The sequence below is a fragment of the Mirounga leonina genome, unplaced genomic scaffold (genome assembly GCF_011800145.1).
Source record: "Mirounga leonina isolate KUSES-001 unplaced genomic scaffold, KU_Mleo_1.0 Mir_376, whole genome shotgun sequence".
Taxonomy (NCBI): Eukaryota; Metazoa; Chordata; class Mammalia; order Carnivora; family Phocidae; genus Mirounga; species Mirounga leonina.
The window spans coordinates 10,647,932-10,665,554 of record NW_023270718.1 but is presented as its reverse complement, the minus strand read 5'-3'; the positions used below and the strand labels follow the sequence as shown (position 1 = coordinate 10,665,554).

The 17,623-nt window shown below is 45.0% G+C and overlaps 1 protein-coding gene and 1 pseudogene across 3 annotated transcripts in view; both read right to left on the bottom strand.

The window, feature by feature from the left end:
- Positions 1-17,623, bottom strand: part of LOC117997807 (zinc finger protein 418-like) — a 33,966-nt gene extending 16,343 nt beyond the window's left edge. Inside the window, exons 1-3 of one of the 3 annotated variants that reach the window (XM_034986230.1) lie at positions 17,364-17,623; positions 14,328-14,454; positions 10,874-12,552 (exon numbers count right to left, since the gene is read on the bottom strand). In XM_034986230.1, the coding sequence (XP_034842121.1) occupies positions 11,009-12,552; positions 14,328-14,454; positions 17,364-17,396 (1,704 nt within the window). In that variant the 5' untranslated portion in view covers positions 17,397-17,623 and the 3' untranslated portion in view covers positions 10,874-11,008. Of the gene's footprint in view, positions 1-10,436; positions 12,553-14,327; positions 14,455-17,363 lie in introns of those variants that run through there. The other 2 variants (XM_034986232.1, XM_034986231.1) reach the window with 2 other exon arrangements.
- LOC117997887 lies at positions 5,312-6,224 on the bottom strand (annotated as a pseudogene).

The following is a 17,623-nucleotide window of genomic DNA, read 5'->3' as shown; positions in this document are numbered from 1 at the left end:
TTGTACAAGTTTGTTAATTAACATTAATAGCTTTACATAATTTGCTCACTTCACAAATGCCTTTCAGATATAATCTTAAGTCCCATACAGACCCTCCCCACCAATTACAAGTGAAGAGACAACCACTTCCTAGCAAGAGGCCAGATCATGGAATCCCCAGTTTTTATCTCAGGCTTCAGAATCCCCATCTCCACAGACGTACAGGTATACAGATGTCTGCAGCTCCTGTCCTGGCAGCAAACACAATCTGTGTCAGTAGGTGGCTATTTAAAAAAACAAGTATCAGAACCTCTGAGGAAACAGAACATATTCCATAAAACCTAGTAAGAAACCCATACGAAGAAACCTCATTCTTCTTGCTCGGGTTGAAACAAGTACTCTTAGGATTGAAAGCATTAGGGAACTTTCTGAGGGGTCCAGACACACTGTCATGCTCATCCACCTGCTTCAGGGCTCCCAAGCATATCCTTCCTTCTTCCCTATTGCCCTGACATCTTCTCCTCTTGCTTCTGAATAAACGGACATGCAGACACGCTCATGACAGTCAGGGCAAAGGCTTAACACTAAATGGAAGTGAAGAGCAGTAAGATAATGATTTTTAGTTCTCATCTGTAAATGGACACTTGGTTTCTGGGTGGCAATTGCAGATATATGCAGTAGGGTTTTGTTTGTTTTTAATCACTGAGAGCCTGTGTTTAAAGGAGTCTGTTATTACATTTCTCTACAATACCTACGATTAGTGGAAGAGTATAAACCTCCAACTCCCGTCTGGAGATATGACTCTTTCAAGAGAAAAGTGACTGAAGATTCCACATTTAAAAGAGCAGAGATCATCAGGGACTTCAATATTCTCAGGTTCTCAATGTTACCCTGACCTAGAACTAGATTTCAAAATTACTGTGAAATTATAATTATCTATAAATCTGTAACTCTTTCTACCCAACAAGAACTTCACTGTCCACTCTGATCAATATGAAATTCTAGTGTGTTCACCCCTCACACACCTGTAGCATTAACAGGATGGTTTGTTCTGACATATAAAGTTCTACCCATATGATAATTGACTTTCTCTGCTTGACTTATTTCACTTAGCATAATCTCCTCCAGTCCCATCCATGTTGATGTAAAAGTTGGGTATTCATCCTTTCTGATGGCTGAGTAATATTCCATTGTATATATGGACCACATCTTCTTTATCCAGTCATCTGTTGAAGGACGTCTCGGCTCATTCCACAGTTTGGCTATTGTGGACATTGCTGCTATGAACATTGGGGTGCATATGGCCCTTCTTTTCACTACATGTGTGTCTCTGGGGTAAATACCCAGGAGTGCAATTGCTGGGTCATAGAGTAGTTCTATTTTTAATTTCTTAGGAACTTCCACACTGTTTTCCAAAGTGGCTGTACCAACTTGCATTCCCACCAACAGTGTAAGAGGGTTCCCCTTTCTCCACAGAGAAAGTCAATTATCACATGGTTTCACTTATTTGTGGACATAAGAAATAGCATGGAGGTCATTAGGAGAAGGAAGGGAAAACTGAAGCGGGGGGGAATTGGAGGGAGATGAACCATGAGAGACTATGGATTCTGAGGAACAGGGTTTTGGGGGGGGGGGGGGGGGGGATGGGTTAGCCCGGTGATGGGAATTAAGGAGGGCACGTACTGCATGGAGCACTCGGTGTTATATGCAAACAATGGATCATGGATCACCACATCAAAAACCAATGATGTGCTCACCTCATAATTGTGTGGAGGGCTCCTCTGAAGGGCGCTGGGCCCCCCTCCCAGAGTTTTCTGGTTCTGTGGGTCTGGGGGGGCCTTGAGAATTTGCACTTCTAGCAAGTTCCCAGCTGATGCTGATGCTGCGGGTCTGGGGACCCCACTTGGACAAATCACTTCTCTGCACCCCTGCTGCCCAGTACGTAGTCACTAGCCAGTTTTATAGAGCACGGGAAATGCAGTTGGCCCAACTGGGGTTAATTTTTAGTTATATTTAACTTAGAGGCAATTAACTTGATGCACAGTTTAGAAAACACTCCAGTATGGTATATGGGTCTTGTTTCAACTGTAAATTTTAAATACAGGTCAACCCTTTCTCATGGAAATTTAATACCCAAATTGAGAATCAAAAACACTGAGCTTTGAAGACAATACCAATAGAGTATGTCATTGTTAAAGTTATTTACATGTTGAAATGTTAATATTTTGGATATGATGGATTAAATAAAGCAATAAAGTTAATCTTAAAAAAAAAACTAATGATGTATTTTATGGTGACTAACATAATAAAATAAATAAATAAATAAATAAAGTTCTACCCAAGTAGCATAATGATGGATATTTCAATATTCTTTCTCTGAGAGCACAGTGCACATAATTTAGCCCCTAAACATGCCTATGGCCACCATTCCCTTTTGATTAAGGGAATAAAATGAGTCCCTTTTTTTTGCCCTTGAATGATTACACTTTGAGCATAGGAGTGACCAGTGATCACAGCTGTTAAGGAGTCAAGAGACTCCTCAAAGTTGTCTCTGATTTACAGAAACTGTATAAATTCTCACTCCACATAAAATGACATCTTTGTTGGAGAATTGAATTCATTTTGTTTTCTTTTCAAAATTATTTCTGGAAATTTCCCTTGGTTTAAAATTCTTCTTTGATAAAGTTCATATGTATATTCTACTTTTTCTTAAAATTATTTTTCAATTTTAATTGCTGTTATAAAAATCACAATTGTATCTAAACATTTTGAACAAATCCACCTGCCTATAAAGTTAACATGAAAGTTTATGTCTAAATACCCCACAACTCCCTCCTTCAATAACCCAAGGACTAAGGGTTGTTGTCAATTAGTACACATCCTTGGAGAAACATTTTGAATTATTTACAACTACTTAGTAAAATCTCCTTTAGATAACCTCTCTCTGATCCTTTTGTTTGCTTTTTTATTTTTTCTGGTGGGGGGGGGGAGAGTAGGGAGGAGGGGCAAAGGGGGAGGGAGAATCTTAAGCAAGCTTCATGAGGTGGGGCTTGATCTCATGACCCTGAGATCATGACCTGAGCCAAAATCAAGAGTTGGACGCTTAACCAACTGAGCCACCCAGGCACCCCCTTTTGTTTGCTTTTAAGGACATATTCTGAATGTCCTTTATGTGGGAAAAAATGCGGTTAATGAAAAGCCCTACAGGAAACATGAAGATAGTAATACATATATTTTGGATTTCCTCCAGATCTTCAACTCCAATTAAAGCCAATTTCCACTTAAAAAAGAAAAAGAACAATTTCCACTTGATATTGATGTGATGGGCTCTTTCAACTTGGAAATGGGGATTATCTTCCTCATTCAGACAGGAGTGGGGATCCTGGGAAATTCCTTCCTCTTTGGTCTTTATAACTTCACTTTGTTCACTGGACATAAGTTGAAATCCAAAGACCTGATTCTCAACCAACTGGTCTTAGCCAACTCCTTGGTGCTTTTCTCCAAAGGGATCCCTCAGACCATGGCAGCTTTTGGATGGAAATACGTCCTGGATAACATTGGATGTAAAGTTGTCTTTTATGTATACAGATTGGGCAGAGGAGTTTCCCTCAGCATCACCTGCCTGTTGAGTGGCTACCAGGCCATTAAATTCTTTCATTTTATTGTTTTTTGGTGCTATCACTTAAGGACCACACTTATGTTCATCCCATTTTTCTTTATACTCTTATTGTTATATATAACATTAGTACAGGGAATTTATATATATTTAGAATTTAACAAATGTTCCTAAAATAGATGCCTCTGTATCTGCCACTGAGGGAAATACAAAGAACGCTAGTAGTGCCCTGCCATGTCAAGTACTCCATCCCAGACACGGTCTGCACCTCCTCCAATAGTAATCCAACAGCCAGATTTTTTTTTTAATTTTTTTATTATGTTAATCCCCATACATTACATCATTAGTTTTAGATGTAGTGTTCCATGATTCATTGTTTGTGCATAACACCCAGTGCTCCATGCAGAACGTGCCCTCCTCAATACCCACCACCAGGCTAACCCATCCTCCCACCCCCCTCCCCTCTAGAACCCTCAGTTTGTTTTTCAGAGTCCATCGTCTCTCATGGTTCGTCTACCCCTCCAATTTCCCCCCCTTCATTCTTCTCCTCCTGCTACCTTCTTTTTTTCTTTTTCTTAACATATATTGCATTATTTGTTTCAGAGGTACAGATCTGAGATTCAACAGTCTTGCACAATTCACAGCGCTCACCATAGCACATACCCTCCCCAGTGTCTATCATCCAGTCACCCCATCCCTCCCACCCCACCCCCCACTCCCCACTCCAGCAACCCTCAGTTTGTTTCCTGCGATTAAGAATTCCTCATATCAGTGAGGTCATATGATACATGTCTTTCTCTGATTGACTTATTTTGCTCAACATAATACCCTCCAGTTCCATCCACGTCGTTGCAAATGGCAAGATCTCATTCCTTTTGATAGCTGCATAATATTCCATTGTATACATATACCACATCTTCTTTATCCATTCATCTGTCGATGGACATCTTCGCTCTTTCCACAGTTTGGCTATTGTGGACATTGCTGCTATAAACATCGGGGTCAACAGCCAGATTTTTAAAGTCAGCATCTTTTGGATTTTCTTGATAGTTTTCCTTACTATGCATAAATCCTAAACTATAGTTTGGCTCTGTATATCATTGACATTTATATGAATGGAATCATATGCTATGTATTTGTTTGATCTTACTTCTTTTGCCCAGTGAATGTCAGTAAAATTCACCCATGCTGTTCAATGTGTCTGTATCATCCATTTTCATTGCTGCTGAGGGCACCATTTCATAATCTATCTCTATTCTACACTGATGGACCTTTGTATTGCTTTCAGGTGTTGCAATAACAACAATGCAACTGTAAAAGTGTGTGTTCATGTGTTCTGATGCACATCAGAACATACTTCTTTGGAGCAGCAGTTTCCTTCCACACTAGGTGTGGATGTCCAGATGTATATGGATCTCCTTCTAAGCTCTACATGGTCTCCACTGATCTGTACGTGTAGCTCTGTGCAAATATCTAATACCAAATTGTCGTCATTTCTAGTTTTATAACAGGTCCTAGCTTCTGAAAGAACAATCCACCTTATCTTTTTTTCTCCTTATCTTCCAAATGTGCCTTATTTTTCTGTGAATTCTGAGTTTTAAAAACCCATTGTCAAGTTCAACAACAGTAACAAAAATCAGAAAAATGAAAACTTGGAAGTATTTCAGCACTCAGAAGACTTTTTCTCTTAAAACTACCAACTATACCAGAATTGACTTTTTTTTTTTTTCTGTTCAGGAAGCATTTTATTGTTGCTCCAAGTTTAGGAATTTTCACTGACAAAATCAACACTTTCAGAAAACTTCCCGCATGGCCCTGCTGAGCTTCTGAATCTTGGTTTTTGCAGACATATCAGCATATCTCTCTCCAATACGGACAATCATTCCACCCATGATTGATGGGTCAGTCTTAACTTCCAAATTCAAGACTTGGCCTTTACTTAGGAAGCTCTTCAGGACTGTTTTTAATTCAGTAAGAGTGGCTTCATCTAAAGGAGATGCAGTGGTCACTGTGCACGGTACTTCTCCACAGTGGACGCTCATCATGGTCGAAAAGGCAGAAATGACTCCAGGGGTAGTGTCCAAGCGACCATTCTCAGCAAGCAAATTGATCAGGTTGGATGTGATAGGAGAGAACCTCTCTTTTGTGCTCACGTCATTTAGGTTTTTCATTTTCACTGAACGCTTTATATAGGGATTCATAATGGAAGCAGCCATTTTGGGTTCCTTCAAGATTTGTGATACTCTCAACAATTCTTTCTCTACTTGTTCCAGTTTATTCTATTTAGATGCAGCAGAATAAAGAGCAGTGGCATAGTGACCTTCGATACCATATACCTGAACAGGTGGCCGCACGAGCTTGGAAAACGGCCTGACGACAGTCATACTAAAGCATCGCACCTGCCGGGACAGCCCGGACACTGCTGGGACCACCATCTTCTTCTGGTGGCTGTAGGTCAAACTTGAGTTGGGGGGACCAGAATTTACTTTTAAACTGTGTTATGTGTACAAAATTATTTTTTCTTTTAGATAATAAAAAAACATTATCAAGATATGGATTATCCTTACATGCCAGCCCTATTTCACCACCCTGCTTGGTTTGTCTTGTCTGAATATTTGTTTTTAAGACAGTCATTGTGGTAAATTCCCAGTTTGGAAAAATAAATTCCAAGGTTTAATATGCCCACAAATATTTCTATTGCTTTTTCTTTCAAACGGCATATTGGCTGAGGATATATTTTTTAAAAATTTCTGCTTATTTACTACTTAGCCCATTCTATCCTTTTTAAATTAAAAAAATTTTCAATTAATTTATTTTAATTCCACTATAATTAAGGTACAGTGTTATAATAGTTTCAGGTGTACAATATAGTGATTCAACAATTCTACACATTACTCAGTGCTCACAACTGTACTCTTAATCCCCATCACCTATTTCACCCATCCCTCACCCACCTCCCCTCTGGTAACCACCAGTCTGTTCTCTATACTTAAACATCTGTCTTTTTTTGTTTCTTAAATTCCACGTGAGTGAAATCATATTTGTCTTTCTCTGACTTATTTCACCTAACATTATACCCTCTAGATACATCCATGCTGTTGCAAATGGGACGAATTCATTCTTTTTTATGGCTGAGTAATATTCCAGTATGTGTACATTTTCATACAAACACACACACATCTTTATCCATTCATCTAGACACTTGGGTTGTTTCCGTATCTTAGCTATTGTAAATAATGCTACAATAAACAGGGTGCATGTATCTTTTCAAATTACTGTTTTCGTATTCTTTGGGTAAATACTCAGTAGTGGAATTACTGGATCATATGGTAATTCTATTTTTAATTTTTTGAGGAATCTTCAAACTGTTTTCCGCAATGGCTGAACCAGTTTGCATTCTCACCAACAGGGCATAACGGTTCCCTTTTCCTCCACATCCTTGCCAATACTTGTTTTCCGTGTTTTTTATTTTAACCATTATGACAGGTGTGAGGTGATACTCATTGTGGTTTTGATTCACATTTCTCTGATGATTAGTGATGTTGAGCATCTTTTCATGTGTCTGTTGGCTGGCTGAGGATATTCTTGGTATACATACTTTTTACTTCAATACTTTTTTTTTAAAGATTTTATTTATTTATTTGAGAGAGAGAATGAGATAGAGAGAGCATGAGAGGGGGGAGGGTCAGAGGGAGAAGCAGACTCCCTGCCGAGCAGGGAGCCCGATGCAGGGCTCGATCCCAGGACTCCAGGATCATGACCTGAGCCGAAGGCAGTCGCTTAACCGACTGAGCCACCCAGGTGCCCTTACTTCAATACTTTAAAAGCTTTTATTTCAGTGCTCGCTTCGGCAGCACATATACAAATAAAAGCTTTTATTTCATGGTACACTTGCACTCACGAATTGTGAAAAGGAATGGGCTCAAGCTGACCTTGGTTCCTCTCTCTCACTGTACATGTGTATAACTTTCTCCTGTCCTTGATTTTCCTTATTACAATGGGTCTAGGCAGCATGTGTTTCCCTGTTCTAAACATGCCCCCTCTGTAATTTTTCCTTCTTTGCATTGTATTATCTAGATATATGTCTGCTTCTTCTTTAATGTTTTAGATTTTTAGCTTTCCTTTAAAATTTCCATTGGCTTTACCCCTTTCTGACTGCTTTAAGATTTTCTCCATCTGAGAGAAATCTTTTTTTTTTTTTTTAAGTAAGCTCTATACCCAACGTGGGGCTTGAACTCATGACCCAGAGATCAAGAGCTGCATGCTCTACTGACAGCCTGCCAGGAGCCCCTGATATTTTTAATTTTAGTTGTATAGAAATTTATTTCTCCTTATTGTGTACTTTATGAAACCACTGTATTCAATGTCCAATATTTCCACATTATCACAACTTTTATATTGTACTATATTACTAATGTCCTCACTTTGAAAATAACTATTACACTTTATTTAATAGACATATTAGTCTGTTACAAAAGATGTTTCTCCAGTGTTATACATAGCCCCTTTTACAATGGTTTTGCTTACAGGTAACTTTGAAAGAGAAAGCCAAAAGGTGACTTCTTTTTTTTTTTTTTTAATATTTTATTTATTTATTTGAGAGAGAGAATGAGAGAGAGAGAGCACATGAGAGGGGGGAGGGTCAGAGGGAGAAGCAGACTCCCTGCCGAGCAGGGAGCCCGATGCGGGACTCGATCCCGGGTCTCCAGGATCATGACCTGAGCCGAAGGCAGTCGCTTAACCAACTGAGCCACCCAGGCGCCCCAAAAGGTGACTTCTTTACTAGATATGAAGAAACCAGAAAGTCATGGTAATGAAAGGTGTGGTGTCAAGCAGCCAAGCAAACTTTATGCAGCAGCAGCTGCTAGGTTTTGCTTGCCAATCTGCCATAGGTATGGCTGGTAAGGAAACCACAAGCCCAAATGGACTGAGAAAGATTATTCCTTACACAGATAGCACAAGAAAGTCAGCAAACATTCTGTCACCTCCTGCTATGCCTGTCACATAGGACACCACCAAACCAAAGGGACCAGATTACAGGCAACATGTGCAGTGGGACTCAGTTGCTGAAGAGCTATTCAAGCCTGGCTGTGAGTGGTTTTATATCCTTGCAGATGGACCCTATGGAGGGAGGAGTTAAGTGGAAATTCCAATGTCTCACAGGAACCAGGAAGGTAGTGAAACTCTCATATACCACTGGTAGGAAATATAAAAAATAACCATTTCAGATCAGTTTGGTAATTTCTTAAAAAGTTAAACATTCACCTACCCTATGATTCAAGCATTGCACTCAGACGTATTAACACAAGAAAAATGAAACATGTATCCGTATAAAGATTTATATGTGAATCTTCACAGAAGTTTTATTTGTAATCGTCAAAACCTGCAAACCCAGATGCCAAGGAACAGATATATGGAAAAACAAATAGTGGTATATCCATATAACAGAATACAACTCAGCAATGAAAGGAATGAACTTTTTAAAATCTCAAGGTATGGGCGCCTGGGTGGCTCAGTCGGTTAAGCAACTGCCTTTGGCTCAGGTCATGATCCTGGAGTCCTGGGATTGAGTCCCACATCGGGCTCCCTGCTCGGCAGGGAGTCTGCTTCTCCCTCTGACCCTCCCCCCACTCATGTGCTCGCTCTCATTCTCTCTCTCTCAAATAAATAAATAAAATCTTTAAAATCTCAAGGTAATTATGCAGTATATATGAAACCAGAAAAAAATAAATACTTAATGATTCCAATCATATAAAATTCTAGAAAATGTAGTCTACTGTAAAGGAAAGTAAATCCAAGTTTGTCCAGACAGCCAGAGAGGGCAGGGAGAGAGATTAATAAAAATTATGAGGTAAATATGTGTGGGACTTATATGCTCATTATCACAATTATGACGATTTTGTGGATTATACTGTCAAATCTTATCAAACTATACACTTTAAATATGTGCAGTTTACTGTATGTCATTATAACTTAAAGCTTTAAGCAATGGTTCAAAATAAAAGAATCTCTCCCACTCCTTATAAGAAAAAAAATCAAATCTGGCAACCCTCTATTATCTCTATCACCTCTCTCCCAATGTTTTGGGAGGGATGCCTTACCTCAGTGATAGCAAATATTGGTGAACAATGGAGGATGTTTCCACCTTAGTCACAAAGGCCATACCGCTGGACTAAGAGATCTCCCTTCTCTCTATCCTTGTTTTCCTGCATGTGCCGTCTTAAGGTCAACAGCCCAGAAAGCAACAGAAATCCACAAAACCTTAATTTCTCTCTGCCAATGACCTCAGCTATTCAAGATACACAGGCCAGGAGGTACATACTCACTCAACACAGCCAGAGACACTGGAATAGCTGTGGGTACACTTTCAGAAGAGGGATGTTCCATCTACTTTATTGCAGGCTCCAGCATTCCCTATCAACCCAATGTTTCTCACCAATTATGATTCCCCCCCCCCCCCCCGAATTATGATTCCCACCAACTATGAGTCCTTTAGTGTTAAAACCAGTGACACTACCCTACCAAATTCTGGGCATCAGGGCACGTGACTCTTCTGAAGGACCTGGGGAAGAAAGTCCCCTTAGCTGTGTGGTCATTACATGATACGCACTATAAACAAAGGAACCAATCCCAGAAATACTGGGGATGGTCACAAGTGCCCGCTCCTCAATGTGACCTTTGGGCCCACAAAAAAATCTTGGCTTCCAGGCTGCATATTAGTTGTACAAAGCCTGTTGCCCTTGGAGGCACACCAAAGTTGGGAACTGTCACACAAGCCATTTACCCCTTCATGATGTTTTCAAAGCAACCAGTTAGTGAATACAACCCCCAAGATTAAAGGTGGCTTAAACAATAAGGCCTTTATTATTGCACAAGTCATAGCAAGGTCAGGCAGGCAATTTATGGGTTGGTGACATGGAGACTGGAAAAATCCATCACAAGTGTCATATGAAAACAGTGTCCCTGAAGACAAACCTTCTCTGCAAGCCACCAGTAGAACCCAGATAAGGTCTTTTGGGAGAAAACTGGGTCAGGTATACACATTAATCAGAGAAAAGGGAATGATGTTACTCTAAAGGCTCAGGTTGCTCATTCTTTTCTCCAGACAGAACACAGAGATCTACTTCCCTAAACAGTGGGATAACTGATGCATACCATGGGGGCCTTTCTAGGCAGTAGCGCTGACTTATACTACGAAAACTGGCAGTCACACAATTTCAGCAAGGACCCCAAGCCGGTTAGGAAGCGCAATATGGTTCCTAGAAGCTTCCCACGTACCTGGAACTTACAGGGAATCTTCCCTGTGGTGTATATTCAGATGTATGAGTTCAACTTCAGGAAGACATCTCCCTCACAAAGGCTCTCCTCCAATGTCATTGTATCAAACATGTAGAAAGCCTGCTCCTTGCATGGCTATGGCTTTGCTGTGTGAACTTTCTGGTGCCCAATGAGGTGAGACTTCCGGCTGAAGGCTTTCCCACATTCACTGCACTCATGAGGTCTCTCTCCAGTGTGGACTTTTTTGTGTCGGATGAGGTTACACCTTCGGCTAAAGGCTTTCCTACATTCACTGCACTCATAAAGCCGATCTGCGTTGTGAACTTTCTGGTGCTGAATCACAGCAGACCACTGACTGAAGGCTTTCCCACATTTGCTGCACATATATGGTCTTTCTGTGTGGTGGTAAACTTTCTGGTGTCTAATGAGGTTAGACCTTCGGCTGAAAGCTTTTGTACATTTGCTGCACTCATGAGACCTTTTTCTGATGTGAATTTTTTGGTGTTGAGCAAACTGGGTGTCACTGAAGAATTCTCCACATTCCCTGCACTCATGAGGCCTCTCTCCAGTGTGAACCCTTTTGTGTTGAATGAGGTCAGAGTTGCGGGTAAAGGATTTCCCACATATCTTACACTCATAAGGTCTTTCTCCACTGTGAACTCTCTGGTGTTGAATGAGGCCAGAACTTTGGCTAAAAAATTTCCCACATTCCCTGCACTCATAAGGTTTCTCTCCAGTGTGAACTCTACGGTGTTTAATGAGGCTGGAGGTGTCACCAAAACATTTCCCACATTCACTGCACTCGTAAGGCCTCACTCCAGTGTGAACTCTCTGATGTTTAATGAGACTGGAACTTTGGCTAAAGGATTTCCCACATTCACTGCACTCATAAGGCTTTTCTCCAGTGTGAACTCTCTTGTGTACAATAAGGCTGGAGCTCTGGCCAAAGAATTTCCCACATCTGCTGCATTTATAAGGTTTTGCCCCAGTGTGAATTCTCTGGTGTTGAATGAAACTGGAGATGTGGGTGAAGAATTTCCCACATTCATTGCAATTATAGGGCCTTTCTCCGGTGTGGACTTTCTGATGCTGAAAGAGGTTAAACCTTCGGGTGAAGGATTTCCCACATTCACTGCACTCATAAGGCCTTTCTCCAGTGCGGACACTCAGGTGTTGAGCAAGAGTGTATTTGTGGCTAAAGGTCTTCCTGCATTCACACCAACTGCAACGGCTCTTCCCACTGTGAACAGCTTCCCCACACACGGTGCAACCGTGTGGTTTCTGCCCATTATGAGTGGCCTGGTGCTGGTGCTGGCCTGAACTAGCGAGGAAATCCTTATCAACCTCCCCACTGGTAAAGGACTTCCCTGACACATGGGACCTGCAGCTCTTCACAAATGAAGCCCATTTCAACAGTTTCTCTCCACTGTGCTGCTTCCCATGCTGGCGAAGGTTTGCAGTGAAACAGACTTGTTTCCTACATGTGTAAGATCTCAACTGGGGACGTGTTCTCTGATGCAGAGCCACACCCAAAATGTCTTTTAAGACCAGACAACATATCCCACAGAGGTGTGCCTTCTGGGGATATGGGCCTGCATGGTGAGTCCTGACCTGTGACACTCCTATAGAAGCAGCCTGCTCTGAAGGTGCCTTCCCATCCTCTGCTCCATGCCAGCAACCTGAAAGCAGAGAAATTCCAGTGAAGTAGACATAGGCAGTAGTGGGAAGAGGCAACACCATCACAAATGTGTGTCCAACACACCAAGGAATGTGCTGATGGCATTGTTTCCAGGATGAAGGAGCTGGGGTCAGGGTAAAGAAGCTGCTGCTGTGGGGCACCTGGATGGTTCAGTCAGGCTTCCCGCTCAGCGGGGAGTCTGCTTCTCCTTCTGCCTCTCCCCCCCACTTGTGCACTTGCTCTCTCTCTCTCAAATGAATAAAATCTTTAAAAAAAAAAGAAGCTGCTGCTGTTTAGTACTGGGCCTCTACAGGTCAGACAGTGAGGGTGGCCTCTCCAGGTGAAGAACACAAGGATGGGATGTGGCACAAAGAGGGGCAGCAGGCTCCAGCAAATCCTTGCTGACAACTGCAGAAAGGTGTATCTAAGCTCAGGAAGATCCAAGTGTAAGAGAGCTGGTGTTTAAGAACTATGTGAGTAGGGGCGCCTGGGTGGCTCAGTCGGTTAAGCATCTGTCTTCAGCTCAGGTCATGATCACAGGATCCTGCGATGGAGTCCCGCATAGGGCTCCCTGCTCAGCGGGGAGTCTGCTTCTCCCTCTTCCTCTGCCCCTTGGCCCCTCTCCCCGCTCGTGCACGAATAAATAAATAAAATCTTAAAAAAAAAAAAAGAACTATGTGAGGATATGTACACACTTCATGATACAAAATGTGTAGGGCGATGTGAGAAAGCACTACAGAGGAAGCAATAAGAGGAACTGGTGACATGTGGAGTCCAGAGAGGTGGGAATTAACCAAATTCAGAGCAGAAATGACAAGTTAGCAAGTGTCAAGAATGGGGAAGTAAAAGTAGAAACGAGGTGGCCAGGGCGCCTAGGTGGCTCAGTCGTTAAGTGTCTGCCTTCAGCTCAGGTCATGATCCCAGGCTCCTGGGATTGAGCCCCGCATCGGGCTCTCTGCTCCGCAGGAAGCCTGCTTCTCCCTCTCCCACTCCCCCTGCTTGTGTTCCCTCTCTCGCTGTGTCTCTCTCTGTCAAATAAATAAATAAAATCTTAAAAAAAAAAAAAAAAGAAACGAGGTGGCCAATGGCCACCAGTGGAATAGGACAGGTTTCTGGTATCATCTGAACACAGAGTTCTCTCCTACTTAACACTTCTCAGGGCCAGGGCTCCTCTGAGCCCACCTTGCTGTGGCTGGAGTCATGTTCATCCTGGGAAGCACCCAGGACTCTCCTCCATATCCCCTGGTTCGGGAACTAAATGGGACATGCATGATGCAAGTTCTAAGGGAAAGGTGGAACAGATGAGTGACCAGCAGTGGCCCAGAGCAACTTAACACATAACAGACCAGAGGAAAGAAAACTAGTATTACAAAAAAATCCTCAGAGGAGGATCCTGTAAGAACTGCCTGTAGTCCACATAAGTACTGACCATGTCAGTGACTACAATTCCTGGAGCGGGCAGGGACAGAAAAATGTCATCACCTATAGGAAGGGGGCAAACCTGGGGCAGAGAGGTGCAGTGGACTTGGACAGAGTCAGCCAAACAGCTGAAGGGCAAGCAAGGTGGAAGCCATTAGCATAACTGCAAGACTTCTGACCCCGAATACCTTCCCAGTGAGGCTTTGGTGCAGTGCACTCAACTAGCCCTAAGGACTACAACTAACCAGGGAACTGGGGAAGGAAGCAATGCCCATGTTTGTGATGGGAGAAATAGGGAGCTATCCCTGGGATAAAAGCAGAAAGCCCAGGTCCCTGGGGAGGGAATGAGGGCCTTACCCAGGGCGGTCACAAGTGCCAAGTTCTCCAGCATCACATTCAGGTACAGGCGTCTCTGAGCCTCATCAAGGAGCCCCCATTCCTCCCAGGAGAAGGACACGGCCACATCTTCAAATGTCACACTGTCCTGTCAGGACAGAGACAGATGAAACCCCAAAGAGCCCCTGTCCTAAGGACCTATAATCCCTTCGCCCACAAAAATCATCCCATTGGCACCACTGCTGGTCTCTCCTCATGGTCCCATTATTCACTGTGTACGACCCTCAGCAACAACGGCACGTCATCAGATAAACGCCACCTAAACTCTGGGCCTGGCACATAGGGCCCCAACGCTCCTGCTAAGCAATACCCTTGCAGTCCTCCAGACTAAGTGTCCCAGACTCAACCAAATTTGGGCTCTCCCTTCAACCTTAAGTCCCCAACACCAGGACCCTGGGGCCGTTAGTTCACAGTCCCTCTCCACGTGCACATCACTGCACTTGTGATGTACAGACTGTACCTTTTACATCTCTGGAGCCCACAGAGGCGCTCTCTCCACCACCACCACGACCTAGCCCCACACACAGGCATCTCCCTAGACTGACAGTGCTTGCTTGGCAAACTCAAATGGAATCCAGTATTATCCAGACCTCCAATGCCTTCCACTCCAAGGGCACTCCAGAATCCTGCTAGGAAAGCCTCCCCTTCCTAGAGAGAAAGCTGGCTCTGTTCTTCGCTTTAGCCTCACCGACCAGAACCACATGCACATCTCAGATATCTGTGGCCCTCTTCAACTTCTGTGCTGCCCTTCCTGTCCTCTCCAGTCACAGCTAAACCTCATTCAGAACTCAGCCCCACTGGTTCCCTATCCCAGGCCTAATAACCCACAGATGACCACAGTGGACTCTGAAATAACCTACCATCCTGACCGAAACATCTCCAGTCACACCTAAACCTCATTCAGAACTCAGCCCCACTGGTTCCCTATCCCAGGCCTAATAACCCACAGATGACCACAGTGGACTCTGAAATAACCTACCATCCTGACCGAAACATCTTATGCCCTACCCAAGGGTCACCACAAAGTCCTGGGGAACATCATCCTGCCTCAATTACTCCTGTGCCTCCACATTCCTCCCACGTCCACTTTTCCCTTGGAAACCTTGGTTACCTGCCAGATCATCCTCCTACCCACACTTCCCTGCCAGCCACTTTTCTCCTCCACCTGTGTACCCAATACCCTCCACCCTCAACCAGGTGTCCAAGCCAGAGGCCCCATTCTTGGGCCACACCATCTTCTTCTTGGACTGCTAACAGTATTACCACCAGGACCTGAAGATTCCCTTCCCTCAACGCAACCCACAGCTCCACCCTGGTTGACACTGCGGCAATCACCTTTGCGATGGCTCCATCCTGAAACCCCCTCCCTACCAGACTGTGTGTACAACTGCCCACTTAATGCCTCCACTCAATAGTCTCTGAAATGTTTCAGGCTTAACATGGCTGAAACAAACCTCCTGATACCCCACGGAAAACTGTACCCATTACTGACTATCCCATCTCAGTTGATGGAACTTCTGTCCTTCCAGCTGTTAAGACCAGAACCTTTTGGGGGCGCCTGGGTGGCTCAGTTGGTTGAGCGACTGCCTTCGGCTCAGGTCATGGTCCTGGAGTCCCTGAATCGAGTCCCGCATCGGGCTCCCTGCTCGGCAGGGAGTCTGCTTCTCCCTCTCCCGCTCCCCGTTTGTGTTCCCTCTCTCGCTGTGTCTTTCTCTGTCAAATAAATAAAAATCTTTAAAAAAAAAAAAAAAAGACCAGAACCTTTGGGGTTATCCCCAACTCCTTCCTTTCTGTCCTTCACCTTCCACATCAAAAAGTCTGGTTGGCCCTACTTTAAAAAAAAAAAAAGAGTCCAGGATCCAGCCACTTCTCCCACCTCGATGGCCACCACTGACATCCAGCAACACTCACCTGGCCTATTACAGCAGCCTCCTTCCTGGTCATCCTTCTCCCTCCCTTATCCCAGAGTCCATTCTCCACTGTGCAGCCATACGAGGCCTGTTAGAACCTCGGTAAGATCACTTTGCTCTTAATCAAACCTCCTAGTACCTCCAGAATTGACAACCGACCCCAAGGGCAGCCACTCCAGCCCTGCTCCTGTCCCCTTGTTTCCACGAGGAAAAAAAGGGAAATCTTCAGCTCCCCTGACACTCCCAGCTGCCTCCAAGCATTTGCACACACGGTCCCTGTTCCTCGGATAACCTTCCGCACCTCTTTCAGCGGGCTGCCAGAAACAAGAACGCCTCCATATAACCCTCAGCCTAGACTCAGGACTCTGTGCCTGGACTTTCTCCAAGGTCTCCCAGGCACCAGGGCTGGGAGAGTGGCAGACAGAGCCCCAAGACCCCTTAATCCCAGAAACCACTTGGGAGGGGCCAGGACCAGTAAGGGGCTGAGAGAGACCCTCCCCTGACCCGGGCTGGCCTCGTGAAACCCGTGAAAAGAGGCGGGCCCCAGAGGACGGCAAGCACGGCCAGGCCCCATGGGCTCCGATCTCCCTGTATTCCCGCCCGGCCCTGGAGCCAGGTGACCTCCGCTGACTGTGCAACCTTTGGGCCTCAGAGAGGACTCTGACCCGGGTGTGACCTTGCACAGGAACGTCACCTGCCGGCACCTCACGGTCCTCATCAACCCCCTCCAGTCTATTCTCCTTCCCAGCAACCTTTGGGAAACTTGAAACCCTCAAGGGGATCGCGTCTCTCCTTCGGCCAAAGTGCCCTCGGCGCCTAGAGTCCTCACCTGAAGGTTCGGCACCTCGGCCCGCAGTCCGGGCGTGACCCCCCTCACGCGCTGTCCCCCGCGGGCAGACTCCTCCCGCCTCAGGCCCCCTGCAGCCTCCCTCCAGCGCCCCTCCAGCCTCTGCCCCCCTCCAGCCTCGGCCCCGGCCGCCCTCGGCCCGGAGCCCGCTCCCGCACGGGGCCCCCGCCCGCCGCCGCCCGCCTGTCCCGGACGCCGGGGCCTGGGCCGCGGGGGTCTGGGTGGGGGGACGACGCTTACCGGAGCCGGGTCCCTGCGCGCGGCCGCCGCCATCGGACCCTGTGGCGGAGCGGACACCCGAGCCGGCGGTCCCCGTCCCGGCCCCGGCGCGGGCAGTCTGGGCGGCGTCCCCGAGCCGTGGACCCAAATCTGCGCGGTGGGGACAGCGCCTCCTCCCGACCCTTCTCTGACCCCGTCAGCTCACTCCCAAACCAGGGCTACGGCAGCATCCCCAAACCACCGTAAGCCCTGAAAAGCCAAAATGACCGCCAACAGGAGGA